This window comes from Orbicella franksi, chromosome 14, assembly GCF_964199315.1.
Source record: "Orbicella franksi chromosome 14, jaOrbFran1.1, whole genome shotgun sequence".
NCBI classification, from domain to species: Eukaryota; Metazoa; Cnidaria; class Anthozoa; order Scleractinia; family Merulinidae; genus Orbicella; species Orbicella franksi.
In genome coordinates, this window is record NC_138158.1 from 17,279,929 (window position 1) to 17,290,850 (window position 10,922).

The 10,922-nt window shown below is 39.5% G+C and overlaps 1 protein-coding gene across 2 annotated transcripts; it reads left to right on the top strand.

The window, feature by feature from the left end:
- The first annotated feature begins 600 nt into the window (after nt 1-600).
- Nucleotides 601-2,670, top strand: LOC145467467 (uncharacterized). 2 transcript variants are annotated; one of them, XM_081451025.1, is made up of 5 exons: nt 601-678; nt 810-878; nt 1,502-1,558; nt 1,628-1,747; nt 1,856-2,670. In XM_081451025.1, the coding sequence occupies exons 1-5, from the start codon at nt 667-669 to the stop codon at nt 2,090-2,092; spliced, it is 495 nt and encodes a 164-aa protein (XP_081307151.1). In that variant the 5' UTR covers nt 601-666; the 3' UTR covers nt 2,093-2,670. The 2 variants fall into 2 exon arrangements, with proteins under 2 accessions (XP_081307151.1, XP_081307153.1); XM_081451027.1 differs by having other exon boundaries at nt 1,631-1,747; nt 1,856-2,669.
- The last annotated feature ends 8,252 nt before the right edge of the window (nt 2,671-10,922 follow it).

Sequence of the window (10,922 nt, forward strand, 5' to 3'; positions counted from 1 at the left end):
CCGAAACCGCCTCTGTTAGAGGTGCCACCCCTTGTAACTAATATTCAGGTTTTCGCTGACTGATATAATTGTATGAATCGATTACAGGAAAAACCGAGTAAGGCAAACACTACGAAGACCGAAAGCTTGAGAGTGCGGGTTGAGGTAACACTTTGCTCTCAATGGTCTATGCTTGGTGCCTTATTTGATTAGTACTCTCTGGATCAACAAAGAATAGGTCAATCAGGAATAGTAACAGCAGATTACGCACCGCAATTTTTGTGTACCTACATTAATGAAACATTGCATCTTGTACTAACTCGCTACATCCACAGCTAAGTCGCCGAATGGTATCTTCTCAAGGCTTACAGCAGTTTATGGCAGGTGGAAATATTAACTGTCTTGGTTCTTAGGGCCAAACCAAGAGCGAACGAAAAACCACCCAGACAACAGGGAAAATGACAAGAAAGTCAACTGAAGTAAGCTCATCCATACTTGATTTTATTTACAATCTGTCTTGCTCCTTTGGCAAAGACTGAGATGCCTATACAATGTTAGTTTCCCTTACTCGCTGCAGATAACCTTATCGTCGAGCAAAAGCTCTTGCTCGACGACCAGCACTCTTCGAGCGTTGTTCTCTCCTCGTCACCGGAAGCAACAGTAGGAGCCCCATTAGACGCCATACCAATGCCTTTTGTAGTAAGTGCTGCCTTTATACATTACCATTATATCTACTTAACTCACGTGACAACCGAAGTTAAAAGGAGGAAGTAATACCCCACAAGAAGTGTTATGCAATCTGTAAGGGTCGATTTACTCTCCTTTACTAGATAAATGTCGAGGAGGGACAACAAGTTCACGGAAACTGCATAGGAATCGAGGAGCAGCTAATACCACTTGTGAGTGAAAGATTTGCTACGTAATTGAGTGCTTGCCATGTAGTAACCTGCTTTTCATTTTCGCCGTTTATAGCGACGCACGTTTGTACCAAATAAGGGTCCCTTTCATAAATTCCTGTGAAGGAAGGGTCTGTGTCACTTTTGAAGAAAATCTAATCTGCCTCATTTTCAGACAAGAAAGTCAAAGAAATCCGTAAATACTGACTAGTAAAGGTATCATGGCTAGGGGAAATATTAGGTCGATGGCTGAGTGATCTATATAGATGAACATCAGGAGCCAATTTGAAATTTTGTATGTAATAACCAACTGCGAGTGTCTCTACTATGCGTTAGCGGGATGTACGAACTTTAACGTGGTAGGCTCCACTAGCTTTCATCTCAGGTTCTTTAACTTTGTTATCCTAGTGTTTTTTCTTTTGTACAGCAAAGGCTAGTCCATGGCACCTCCCGGTCCCGACTCAGACGTTCTAACGAACCGACCACCTAAGCTCTCTAGCACTGAGATTGGGAGTGGCAGACATATATATAGTATCATAAACCATGACACTGTTACTAGTGAGCCCATATAGCCGTAGCGCAACTGTCTTTGACCACCTCGTAATATTGTTGTCATTGCTTTTAAGAGTACCTCCACGCCTCTGAAGAAAATGAAAGCTGAGTCACCTGAAGAGCCGGAATCGGTGAGTAACCACCCTTGCATCATCTATTTGAATATTGCTGTCAATTTAACTTATGTCTGATTCTTTCAGCAGATGCCCCATAAAGAAACCAATAATATGACGCCACCACGAGCGGCGGAGACGAGAGGACTCCAAGAATTGGACGTTTCAGAAAGAAAAGAAAAACAGGAACCTACGAAAAGCCGAGAGGTAAACCGATGAACGGCTACGTAGAAAGGAATGAATTATGTTGATTTCACAAATGGTTTACATGTACTAGAAAATAATTTACTGCTGATAAGCTGTTTTCCTTTGCAGGTATCCATTGGCATGTTTGTCGCTGTCGCATACAGTAACTGCGATTGTTTCTTTTTGGGGAGAGTGCTGAAGGCGGAGGATGGCATTTTTTCGATAACGTTTTTGGAACAAATTCATGGAAAAAATGGTGTGTTCGGTTGGCCCGCTCAGGCAACAGTGGAGACTGTGGACACCGAACAGGTCTTTATCACTGACCTAGAAGCCGAGGAAGCTGGTACAAACTGGCTAATGCCTTAACATTCCCCAGAATACAGGAAGTCCAAGAAGCATTCCCTCAGTGCAAAGAGGCACTAGTAGAAAGACTTAAGATTTCTCAGGTAATTACCATCATTTGATAGCTGACATAAAAAGCCTAAAAATGTGGTAGCCGGGAGTTACCAAGGATTGGCTTCCCAAAGAGAACTAAACTAAAAGGAATTCAACTCTATTACTGTAGTCAGTTTGATTTGCTTTTTTGATAACTACGTCTTTTTTAAACGTATTACCACAATTTCACCCTTTTACAATTTGGCAAAAATTCGTTTTCGTCAGGTTCAAGCCATATGGAATGACACTTCCACCCCTTACTGCACTTTCAAAACTGGTGTTACTTGAATTGGAAGGATATCAAAACAGTGCAATTAGGAATGCCGGACATCCACGAATCTTTAATGGTGTCTCTATTTGAGCCATCGACAACCTGGATGGCTAAATGATTCAGTAAGTAGGATTTTACTGACAAGAAACGGCTAATGCGTAGTCAGTTAACTACGCATCCACTAAATGCGAAAGGAGCAAGATTCCAGCGCTCTCTTGATTTTCGGTTTCGCTTTATAGAAACAAATGCAGAACAAATTTACACCTTTTTTTATCTTTGCAAGCTTCTAACAGTCTCCTTTAATATAACAGGTTATCAATGCATATGTGGCAGTATTAGAAAAACGGGCCTACAAAAACGTAAGTATCAGATGACTGTTACGGTCAATGTTGCGTCACATCACGAGTAGCAATTTTAATTAAAAGTAGTTTGAGAGCTCTCTTTAACAGTTGCAGGGCAAGTTCGTTATCACTGCGAATAGTTTTTTCTATGAAAGAACTAAGCAAGGGATGCCCTGGCGCAAAAGGGTAAGTAGCTGACATACACATTACATTCATACCACTTTGAACGTACGTGCAGAATTAATTTTTTTTAAAAATTGGTATACACGAGGCTCACAATTACGCAAGGGTTCCCTTAAAATTTGAAATGGAAATAGAGGGAAATTTTAAGGGCGTCTAAATGTTGGTAATTGTAAATGTAAAATGTAATTTTTTGTAAATGTAATTTTTGTTTACCCACGGAGCACCAAGGAGTTCAAATGTCCGTGCATTCAAGGATCGAATTGGAATTTGAGAAATGTTGGTTTTTGAGGAGAGGGGAAAACTGGAGTACCCGGAGAAAAACCTCTCGGAGCAGAGAAGAGAACCAACAACAAACTCAACCCACATATGACGCCGGGTCCGTGAATTGAACCCGGGACATTGGTGGGAGGCGAGCGCTCTCACCACTGCACCATCCCTGCTCCCCATTTTACTATAATATACTACATTTTATGTTCAAGCTTAGCTATCCGTCATGTAACAAAGAAGAAATTGTCATAGTTATTTATCAACCTGTGTACTTTTTTCCAATGTCTGCTTATTGCATTTGGTTACAACTTGACATTTCGGCATACAAGAAATTTGTGTTCCCCCGTCAGGCTGCCCAGTGATTTCACTGGACACTAGGCGTAAGTATACTTATGGGGAATTACGGGCTCAGATACTTAACCTAAACATAACCGCCACCGATAATAATCACCTTAGACAAACTGAAGCTCATTGGCTTTTCTCGAACTCGCTCATCATTTTTAGTTTTACAAAAGAACCATGGACATTAACAATTTATCGTATAACCAGGGCCTTCCATCTGAAAAAGATGGGGATTAAACTCCCGACGGAGGCTATTGCATTGGGTGTAAATCAAACCTTATTTGATCCCTAATAGACACAATTTCAAAATTAGACCAACAAATATATGAGCTACGGTAACCTAAATCATAACAGCGTCGTCGAAATGCCTAGACCACAATAAAGATAATAGCACTTGTTATTCCCTCACGTTAAACGTTAAGCGATATCTTGATAAATGTATTTGCGCTCGACTCGTCTCGAAAATCCAAAGGGACAATTTATTACAATCCGTTATTTAGACCTCTAAAAGAGATGACAAGCATGACGTAAGCCTATATTATTCACAATTTCCTTGCAAGGGTCTTCCTAACTAAAAGGAGCCAGCTTGAGGGATGTTACTGGACTGACATGGCCAGTCCTCACCCCTTACAAAACGATGATGTCAGCTGTGGAGTCTACGTATTGAAGGTAATCCTTTAGAATGTGATTCGTTTTCTTAATACTTAAACCGAAAATTACCATGGATGTAGTTAGACTCTGACATGCGTTAGTTGACACAGTCACTTTTCTTCCCTACATCGCGGAGTGCATTACAGAAAGAAAGGAAATCGCCTTCCAACAGGTGTGTCTTAACCGAAATGCTGTACTTCACCAACGTAGTAATTGTAGTCACTGTAAAGTCACCAAAACAAGAACAAGTTATTCAGGCAATTGTTTTGTGCCAATCGTTTTTTCCCGACAAGCCGAATTTGCAGCTATATATCGAGACAGATCCAGTCATTTTGTGAGGGACCAAATACTCGGCGATCCTTAACCCTTAACTGTGATGCAAATATAGTTCTCTCCGCAAATTAGGCCAATTTTGTAATTCTGTGTAAACTCATTTATTATATCTACTTCGTCTTCCTCTATAGCATGACATCGATGACTACAGATGGCAGATTGCCTACAGGCTGCTCAATGATGGCAACTGGTAGACAGTTGGACTGGAACTATTTTTTGTATGCGTCAATGGCTTATACGCTGGCAAATACTTTACAATTTTGCGGAATTTTGCCCGACCGCTCATTAAAGGCGTATATGAAGGGAAAGGCGAACAGAAAGAGCAAAACAAGACCTAATGTGTCATTCGACAAAGTTCATCTTAATTGTACCGCTTGTAATGCTGTTTTTGCTTTCCGTGAGAATATTTCTTATAATAAGATGCTGATTAGCCAAGACCGAGAACACCTCTCGGATATTAGAGATAAGGGAGCTCTCACATTCAAATTGTTGACTGCATTGAATGCCCTTTTCATCCCTGCCAAATTTTGTGGAGTCTTCCAGTGGAGTAAGAGCATAATTTCTATTTACAAGGACACTGGGAAACTGAGATGAGGTGACAAGAGGATGAAAATTTTTATTTAGTAACACATTTGAGCCCACTCATGATCACCAAGTCCATTGTTTGAGTGAGTGTGAGATGAAGCAACCCTGACAAGGATATCGGCCGCTTCAGTATTTCAATAAAGGCCGTTTTCAAATTTGCTGAACTTACACGATTTCCATGATTTAGCCAATATACACCGCCAAGGGAGGCTCTCTGGCTAGACTGAGTGCACAAAGCCACATTCATTTCAAGGCGCGGAAAGCTAGTGGCTGAATTCGAGAACAGTTCTCGGACAAACAAATCGCCGATTGGCTAGAACCGAGAACAGTTATGGGAATGTTAAAACAAAAACGTTCTGCGGCACGAAAAAATCGTTCAGCGACAGTTCATCCTTAGAATGCGCGAAAGAAACCCGCGAAAACTCGAACCTTTTGCTAACTCGAAGTGGTCTATTCTTCCGTCAGGTCATATTCTCTATGATTTTACTCACGATAACTCGAACTCCTTCTCCAAGGTGTAGTGAGTAAAAACATACTCCAAAAAATTGAATTTATTTTTGTCTGAATTGAGTCAGCATTGATGTATTGCACGGTTTCTCACGGTAGTGTTCCTCTGCTAGCCATTTTGCATTTTGAACACAATTTCCTTATGTTAGGTCGTTTTGTAAGCAAAATAACCAGTTGCATCATCACATTGTATCATATCCGGTCATATGAAGGGAAAAGGGTACAGGAAGGACAAAACACGACCAAATGTCTCATTTGAGAAACTTTTAGTACATTGTGACCCTTGTAGGGCTGCTTTAGCTTTTATAACAAGAGTGCCGATTAGTCAAGACAAAGAATAAACAAAGGAAATTGAGCCGGAACCTGTCAAAATTATACCATCGTCTGTTCTGACGCCAAGTGGCTGAATTTGGGAACAGTTCTCGGCCAAAGAAAACGCCAGTTGATTGAAAGCGAGAACAGTTACAGGAATGTTAAAATAAGAAAGCTCTGCGGTGCGAAAATCGTTCAGCGACAATTCAATGCTGAGTAATCCCGGTGGAGAGCGCGAAAGAATTACTAAAAACAACCAGAATTCAAAGCCTTTTCACAGGCAAGAAATTGTCGGCCAAGTTCATTTCACTCGTCCCCATAATCCATTAAAAGGGGTGGCGAATGATACTTCCAAAATCTTGGGTCTCGCAAACTTTTCATCTGATCTCGAAATCTCGACAGCCTTTGCGAAGAGTCTCGAAGTCTCGTTTATATTGCATTTATTTCGGTGTCGAAGTCTTGCGTGTTTTGGTCTCGGTCTCGGATTTTCTAACAGGGGTCTCGGCGAGTATTGGATTTTACCATTCGTCACAAGTAACTAAATTACTCCTTTTCTTTAATGCAGAGATACACTGACATCAGCCTATTGGCTTAGACTGAGAACAGTTCTCACAATTTAACAATATGTCCCTTTTCTAAGATCGGAAAATACTTCTCGGGGGTGACACGCAAATTATGTCATGGTTTTCTGACGCTAAGTGGCTGAATTTGCGAACAGTTCTCGGATAAACAAAGCGCCAATTGGCTGAAAGCGAGAACAATTCTGGGAATGTTCGAACAGAAAGTTATGCAGCACAGGAAATCGTTCAGCGAAAATTCAATGCTCAGCCACCCTTGCAGAGCGCGATAAGATGCGAAATTTTATTATTCGGTTTGCCGTAAATATATTATTTTATGGAAGGCCACCGAGACAGAAAAACCAAGACAACAGATTTTCAGGTTACAGTCTTCCCATAAATGTAATGAACGGAGATGAGTGACATGACGTCAAAACAACACGCAACACTCGTGATCTCGTAACATGACACCTCGAAAGCCCTAGTCGCGTTTCGTCATTTCGTGGTTTTGAGAAAACACGAATTATTGCTTTCTAAGCGTTAGATTTCAGCAGAATATTTACTTGCTCTGTAGTCCGAAGAATTACTGACCATCCGTCCAGGAAAATAATCAGTTTATAAAGCTGTTTCAAGCGAATATACAAGCAATATAAACCATGTCGATTGGTAGAAAACGAGAACAGTTCTCAATTCTAAAAATATCTTGACCTAAATCGCCCGCCGGTGACCTTTCAATGTATGATATGTTCTGATAAAGTAGCCATAAATCGGAAATATCGTCCGGCGTGGCGGGTTGGCGCGTGCTAAGGGTAGATTTCAGAGAAAGGAGTTTGGAGTTGCGCCGAAGAACGAATCAAAATGATTGCACCAAACGGTAAATTATCAGAAGTGACAAGGTGCCGAGGAAATACTCAAAGAGATCGTAATGAAACAGTGGCTAAACAAGTGTGGGAAAATTTTGGCGCGAATTTCAGGGAAAACGATCTCTCGCTTTCTAGATTTATGGACCCAGGAAAAAGTTAATGAAATTTGCATTTGGACGACGGATCGACACACTGTTGGTAAGTTGCCACCTTCCTTGATATGCTTGTTAGAAAAGAAAAATGGAAAAGCAGAATTTCACGTTGTATTTTCCGCAACGCAATTATGTGGACTTGTGCGGCTGAACTAGAAAGTTTTCGGTTTAATATCCCGAGTACATTTTTTGTTGTTGTTGATAAGCTTAGTTAAAGAGCCACGTAAACACCATTTTTGTGGATAGTCGAAATTCGCAAAGATTCAACTCGACTATTATTGATAAAAGACCATTGTGTAAACTCATTCATGTGTGGTTAATAGATGATGACAAACAAACGTTCGAGAATAATTACTTATCGGTGATTCATGACAGATGCTTACCAGACATTTTGTTTTCGATGAAAAATTCGCCCGTTCTCATTGGTGGATACTGAGAACTGTTTCTCGTTTATGAATGAATGTGATTTCATGCTCCCTTATTGGCCAAGACTGGGAACAGTTCTCAGAGCTACAAAACATTCTCAGTTTCCAGTTGAAAAGTGCATTTTCCACTTTGACATTGCACTCTGTTATTGCAACAAATAAAACATGTTTTCTTTTCTATCTATCCATAACAAGACGACTTAAATGCAATTTTGTGCATGGCCAAAATATTTTAAAATACCATGACTGAGCTCCTTTAACCGAATTCAAGCACTTTTCAAGAAGACTACTAAAATTCAAGACCTTTTCAAGATTGTGCGAAACCATGTCATATTCAGCTCTATTTAATTCCTAAATAATAAAATGATGAAGAACTATACTGTTGTCAGCTACAACTAGTAAAAATTTTGCAATTTAGGTGTATTACTAAATTAAAATTGTTTGCGAATGGATACCTGTCTTAAATATATACCAAATCCACAAAGTCAAATGTAACATAATGATAATACCTTTATCATAAAATGAATGAATAAACTGTTTTTTCTTACTAAGTAATTACTGTAGGATTAAATTAGCCTTAATAATGAAAAATGGGGGAGGCACGATGGCCTCGTAGTTACATGTAGTGCGCTCAACTCCTAATCGAGCGATTCGGGTTCAAGCTCTAGGCGGGTACATTCTGTTGTGTTGTTGGGCAACACACTTTACTCTCAGTGCCTCTCCACCCAGGCGTATAAGTGGGTACCAGCGAATTTAATGGTGGGGTAACCCTGCAATGGACTGGCATCTCATCAAGGGGGAGTAGAAATAGTCCTAGTCGCTTCCTGCTACAGGTAGCGGGATAAGCTCCAGCCTGTTGGGCCACGTGGCTCGTATGCAGACTTTACCTGTACCTTATTATGAAAATTACTGCAACGTAAGTGTGAAGTATTGATCAACTTTTTTCATAGAGTGAATTGTTCTTTTGAAATAACAGAAAATAGGGAGAAAAAACCTTTACCACAAGATAGAGATTGACATTTTAAATTCATCATAAAAACATTCATGCCAAAGGAATACTACATTGTATAACATAAAACAAGGCTTCTGACATCTTTTAGGCTATGTTTACAAAGTCACAGTTTCCTTCTTTTTCCAAAACTGTACAGAATCCAAACAGTACAAACATTTTGGACCCCTGACAAAACATTCACTGTAAACAATATTCAAAATTTTACTTTTCCTTTTTGTGATAAAAAAAAACTGTACTGTAAAAAAAAAATTCACAGGGGCCTGTTGAAATTGAAAGGCGTATCTAGTACCATAGTTCCCATAACACATCATAAGTTAATAAATTATTGTCCTGGTACTACATGTTTGTAAACATAGCCTTTGCTTTTTATGATGAAATCTTATAGCTGCTGTATTGAACAATAAGTATCAACCTAGCAATCTAAGATATTTAAATTTGATGCTAATTCACTAACACAGGTACAGTGTAAGTGATACTTCAAAGCATTAAAAAATAATGTTTAAAGTGGTTGAATTTATGCCAGAAAGCTGCTAGAGCATATCAAAGTGTTGAAGGTCACCATGTTAGACTGTAATGCACCAGGGGCCCATTTCTCGAAGGTCCCAAAAAGTTTTCGCACCCAGAAAGCCTTACCAAAATCTGAAATCTTATGCTTACAGAGCTGTTTTAATCACTTATTCTCAATATGAACAGAGGTTTCCTTCACACAAGAAGTTTCAGGCATATACAACTCTTAGTTTTTAGACACAGCTCAATTAAAGGTGGCTTTCTGGGCCCGAAAAGTTTCCAGGGCCTTCAAGAAATGGGCCTAGGACCCCTTATAGAGTCATAAGTACTGTAGACTTCTCAGTGGCTGATTTTTTCCTGATCAAGCATCAATGCCAAGGAGTATGCATGTATTGACCGCTCTCAATTTTACTTCATCCTACAAGTAACATAAAACATTTTGTTAAATAAGATAAGTTATGTCTGAGTATGAATCAGCAAATTCTGTGTATGATATCAATCAGTGAATTTTACATTGGAGTTATTATTTTGTTTCTTATCATTCCAATTTATACTGTGACCTTTGAAATCGGACTGTAGCCGGTCATGTTGACTGGCCAAAGTAATTTTAGCTCGGTCACGTCTCGTTTCTGACCGGTCAGGATATTTATGCAAAAATCAAGTACATGTAATGTGAGCCAAATTAAACCCACAAATATAGTTTGTTTGTTCCAGTCACTGCTAGACCGTTTAAAAATTGGCTTAATATTCTTCCGAACGGATTTAACCCCAGTCACTCGAATGGCATTCCTATCGATCTTGAACGCATGACAAACAGCAAGCGAATGGTCTTTAGCCGTTCGAACAGATACATGTACGCATTGGTGTATGTTTTCATTAGAGGTCATAATAAAAAAGAGATTAAAAACTCTCAGATTTACAGTTGGAGATTTGATTGTTTATTCAAGAATGAACAACGTGACCGTCTCAACATGACATGACTGGTCAACATGACCGGCGAGTGAAGTTTTTGGCCAGTCAAGTCACCATTCTGGCCAGACATTGCCCGTTGACCGGCCATTATTTTGAGTCCTGAATATTCATCAATCAAACAGATCTTACATCTACATCTGTAGCTATTGTGTGACAAAAACTTTGCATCTCTGATTGGAAGGCACTGAATGTCAGAGGATGTAGAAGAACTAAACTCAAAATGTGTGGCAGTAAATATTCAATGTTCACTATCTTCTACATTGTAATATTCATGCACAATAAATCAAACTCCTATCAAACAATGTTTAAATAATAAGTCAAGTTATTTGCAGGCACAATTTGATTGTTTCTTACATGCACTTATGCTCTATTGGTGGACAAAGGTACAGCTGATGTCATAAATGTTTGTTTTTGTTTCTTTGTTATGTATTACGAAGCAGATAGATTCTACGCTGTCGCGCATCTGTTCAGTAATAGATCA